General features: G+C 41.7%; 1 protein-coding gene across 1 annotated transcript; it reads left to right on the top strand.

Annotated features, from left to right (window-relative positions):
* The first annotated feature begins 375 nt into the window (after positions 1-375).
* LOC112216374 (translocon-associated protein subunit delta) lies at positions 376-4,944 on the top strand. The gene is made up of 6 exons (XM_024376330.2): positions 376-566; positions 755-873; positions 971-1,045; positions 1,251-1,340; positions 3,839-3,904; positions 4,058-4,944. The coding sequence occupies exons 1-6, from the start codon at positions 518-520 to the stop codon at positions 4,160-4,162; spliced, it is 504 nt and encodes a 167-aa protein (XP_024232098.1). The 5' UTR covers positions 376-517; the 3' UTR covers positions 4,163-4,944.
* Positions 4,945-5,177: the final 233 nt, after the last annotated feature.

Consider the following 5,177-nt stretch of genomic DNA (forward strand, 5'->3'; position numbering starts at 1 on the left):
CTTGTGTTACTTTGTTTTCAGGGGAAAGTCAGGACCTAAAACATTGCGCAGCAGTTGGTAATAAATGAATTTCAGTGCAATACAAGTTTCAGTGCAATACAAGGAACGATCTCGACATCAGAGCAGGCAAATTCAAGGAATGCAGTAACACAGTATCTGTTACCTGGAATTAAATAACCTTCAAATGTTTATTTAAAGAGCCGATCTGGGATTGGTACATCTATTTTTAAATTGTGATTTTGGATTAAATATAAATGTACCATCATGCAGTATGGTTTTGTTTTAGGAGTTTATTCTAATGGCCTATAATAAAGACATTTCATATATTATCAGTGAGAGGTGACGTGTCAACAGAGTCACGTTCCCATAATGCATCCTGCGGATACAGTACACGTCATTACAGCGCACCGGTCTGAAAGGGTTTTTGAAGGAAGACGTGGCTGTAATAATTGGTGATATCTCCAAATAACTAGTTCAACAATTCTTAGTCGTGTTAACACATTTTGATAAATCAACCATGATGACCAGAATAGCAGCGTTTCTTGCTCTTGTATGCCTGTGCACGGGTAAGTAATTTCAGAGAATTACTTAACGTCAAGGAAATGTAGCTCTTAGCTCGCTAGTTAGCATCTGTAGCTAACTGATGAGAATTTGCTAGCGAGTTAACTATATCTTTACAAGTAATGTGTTCATGTTTTGCAATGTTTGATACCATAAATCTCTAATAAAGACGTTTTTGCTGTCTGTTGTTTAGGTGAGAGCTGTTCAGACCCTGTGATTACACCCTCTGCCTACACCACTTCTGATGCCGTCATCTCCTCTGAGTCCGTATTCATCGTGGAGCTCAGCCTGGCCTGTGCCAATGGAGCCCAGGTACTGTAGTTATCAAACTACATATAGTTTATGTATGTGTAATTGTGTGTGTATATATATATATATATATATATATATGTTTGTCTTCCTTCAACAGAGTGTGGCTCTGTATGCTGATGTCAATGGAAGACAGTTCCCTGTGACTAGAGGCCAGGATGTTGGCAAGTACCAGGTAATACATGGCTCTGGTCATACACACACACTGCTGTTTCCCAGACTAAAACAAATATGCTCAATGGAGAATCTCAGTTGAAAATGCTTTATAGGCCAGGACTAGGCTTAATCGGTGTCCAGGAACCGCCCCTAGATGTCAAATACGCACTTATGAAGAGCAACTTGTGTGTTTAGCTGTATGACATATGTTTTCTGTTTCTCAGGTGTCCTGGAGCATGCCCCACAAACAGGCCAGCTCTGGTACATACCAGGTCAAGTTCTTTGATGAGGAGTCCTACAGCTCTCTACGCAAGGTAGGCCCTATAGTGTCTCTCTCTCACACACACACGTGCTGTCTGCATAAGGTAGGTGCATTCCAGGGATTCTGTTGGGAAACTTTGGCGTTGGACAATGTGACCGGAAAGATTTTAATTTACCAGATGTTTGAGAAATGTCCATATACATTGGGTGCTGTCCACCTACAGTGTTTAAAATCACATTTAGATTATTGTAATTCATCTTAACAGAATAGATATTAGCCTGTAAAGTTAAAATATACCAACATGACAGGTTATATTGAAAAGCAAAACATTACCCGTTGTCTTCATCCCTGCTATAAATTATAAATGAATTAACAAAAAAACATTTAGCCTAGAAGAACACCTACACAGTAATAAAACACAACTTCCAAATACATTTGTATAATATAACAACCTGTGGGGGGGTCATGGCGAGAAGGGATCCAGCTTCTGTCAAGTGTCCCGAAGCCACTCCTGCGTTGTCTTGGCTGTGTGCTTAGGGTCGTTGTCCTTTTGGAAGGCGAACCTTTGCCCCAGTCTGAGGTCCTGAGCGCTCTGGAGCAGGTTTTCATCAAGGATCTCTCTCTACTTTGCTCTGTTAATCTTTCCTTCGGTCCTGACTTGTCTCCCAGTCCCTGCCGCTGAAAAACATTCACACAGTATGATGCTGCCATCACCATGCTTCACCGTAGGGATGGTGCCAGGTTTCCTCCAGACGTGACGCTTGGTATTCAGGCCAAAGTCTTCAATCTTGGTTTCATCAGACCAGAGAATCTTGTTCTGTGAGGGGTCTGTCGTGCCTTTTACTATGGAGTGGCTTCCTTCTGGCCACTCTACCATAAAGGCCTGATTGGTTGAGTGCTGCAGAGGTGGTTGTCCTTCCCATCTCCATAGAGGAACTCTGTCAGAGTGACCATCGGGTTCTTGGTCACCTCCCTGACAAATGCCCTTGTCTCCTGATTGCTCAGTTTGGCTGGCTCTAGGAAAAGTCTTGGTGGTTCCAAACTTCTTCCATTTAAGAATGATGGCAGCCACTGTGTTCTTGGGGACCTTCAATGCTGCAGACATTTTTGTTGTACCCTTCTGTAGATCTGTGCCTTGACACAATCCTGTATCGGAGCTCTATGGACAATTCCTTCGACCTCATGGCTTGGTTTTTGCTTTGACATGCACTGTCAACTGTGGGACCCTATAGACAGGTGTGTGCCTTTCCAAATCATGTCCAATCAATTGAATTTATCACAGGTGGACTCCAATCCAGGAGTAGAAAGGATGATCAATGGAAACAGGTTGCACCTGAGCTCAATTTCGAGTCAATTTCTAGCAAAAGGTCTGAATACTTATGTACATAAGGTTTTTCTGTTTTATAATAATATATTTGGAAGAACTTCTTTACCTGTTTTCGATTTGTCATGTAGATGTGTGTAGATTGCTGAGGATATTTAAAATTCATTTTAGAATAAGGCTGTAACGTAACAATGTGGAAAAAGTCAAGGAGTCTGAATACTTTCCAAAGGCACTGTAAACAATATTCGGTAAGGCAGGTTAATTTAGAGCGAGCTTATTTTACAATGCTCCTGTGAATCAAGGCATGCGCTATGCATTGAATGAAAGCACTTATTTCCAAAGCCATTTTTACAGTTCTACTGGATGATGTGAACAAATGTTATGTTTATTGTAATTTAAACTATTGTGGGGTCGTGACTTGACGTATGTTGATCTTACCTATGGGGGGAGGGGGTCATATGTTGATCTTACCTATGGGGGGGGTCATATGTTGATCTTACCTGTGGGGGGGTCGTATGTTGATCTTACCTATGGGGGGGTCGTATGTTGATCTTACCTATGGGGGGGTCGTATGTTGATCTTACCTATGGGGGGTCGTATGTTGATCTTACCTATGGGGGGGGGTCGTATGTTGATCTTACCTATGGGGGGGGTCGTATGTTGATCTTACCTATGGGGGGGTCGTATGTTGATCTTACCTATGGGGGGGGTCGTATGTTGATCTTACCTATGGGGGGGTCGTATGTTGATCTTACCTATGGGGGTGTGAAATAATACCCTGTCGGTGTACACATGGGAGACAGGGATAATCAACACATTCTTCGCCAATTTTGCCCCTCCCTTTATTAGGATCTCAAGTCTTTTGTGTAAGTAAAGATAGACCCAATATTATTTTCCAAGCAGCTTGAAGATTTATTAGCCTATGAATTATATTTGCCTTGGAAGTTGGAGCACATCCACTGGTGTTTTACATAAATTAATAACAAGCATTTCACAATGGATTGTTTTCTTTTTCTCACACGGACAATTTGGCCGGCAACACTTATTTATCAACGTTTTTCTTATTTTTTTTTTTTATAGGCTGAACGCTGTCATTTACAGGCTAACGGGAACCCTGGTGCATTCATGCTTGTCTGTTTGTGCCCCTGCCATTTGATTAAAGAAATACTGTAGCTTTTAGCCATATGCAAATGTTTGTCTGTTTTTGTATTGTTTGTTTTATCCAGGCCCAGAGGAACAACGAGGATGTAGAATCCATCCAGCCCCTTTTCTCTGTCAATGTAGATCACAGGGTGAGTCTGTGAAGAGCATAACCAATGAATACCGATCACCACTTATGGATGTGTCTTCTACGCACAATACAATTTGAAAATTGGAAACTCCTAGTGTACCTCATTCTCATCTGAGATTCCTTCCTAACTGCGGCTTTGTCTTGTCTATTCTAGGGAGCGTGGAACGGCCCGTGGGTGCCTACTGAGGTTATGGCTGCTCTCATTGGCATCCTGGTGTATTACCTGGCTTTTAGCGCTAAGAGCACCATCCAGGCATAAAGGACTACACGTCCCAAGGTTCTCTACAACTGTCTCTCTGAAAGATTTTTGAATGCTGGTGATTTTTCTAACAATCCAACCTGAGCATACCTTTGGCAGAACAACAATATGCCACCATCCATTTTGAGATACGGAACTAGAACAATTTGTTTTGTAATTATTTTATATTTTCAACGCAGGCTGATTATTTTCGATCAATTCCTAGAAGAAGCCATTGTTTTGTCAACCAAAAATAAATGACGTACACCTCAATCGAACCCAATGTACCCCACTGAGTGCAGTCATTTTTGTTCAAAAGCAACCCCAAGTTTTGAAAGTGAAAGGACTTTCTTTTGACCAATGCTGACTTCCTTCCACAGCCTCATGCTTATTGCTTATCTTCCAGTGGACTTAACCCCTGAAAGACAAGTATATCTGTCCATCAGTTCATGGTCTTTCTTGTAAAGGACTTATGTATTATGTGATATCTGTACTGATACTAAACACTCTAAAAAACGCTGGTTCTGTACGTACAAGGGTCTGAGTAGAAGTGCTGATCTAGCATTCGGTCCCCTCGGTCTTATGATCTGAAAGGCAAAACTGATCCCAGATCAGGCATTATACGCTGAGACACTGAATACCAACCCTGGTGTGCAAGACTATAAAGCCCCTGTGAACTTTGTAGTGGCTGACTGATCTAAATGTAACTGTTGTTGCACTGGCTGGCTGAGGCCAAATATTTCAGGATTGGTGATTATTTGTTGCTCGGTGGTCAAATTAATAAATAAATGGTTTGATTTTTATCCTAGTGTGTCTTACTCCCTGTGTGTGTGTGTGAGGCATGTTCTACAGCACCCATAATGCAATACTGTCTTGCATTATGGGTACTGCAGTACATCATGCTACAGTCTGTGATGTGACATTGCTGCTTCATACATGCATTACCATGGCTGGATTATAGACTGGGAATGCAGGATACCCCCCCCCCTCTAATTTCACTGGAATGTTTGTCACTTGGAATGAGGCATTACAAAAT

The sequence above is a fragment of the Oncorhynchus tshawytscha genome, linkage group LG16, assembly GCF_018296145.1.
Source record: "Oncorhynchus tshawytscha isolate Ot180627B linkage group LG16, Otsh_v2.0, whole genome shotgun sequence".
Taxonomy (NCBI): domain Eukaryota; kingdom Metazoa; phylum Chordata; class Actinopteri; order Salmoniformes; family Salmonidae; genus Oncorhynchus; species Oncorhynchus tshawytscha.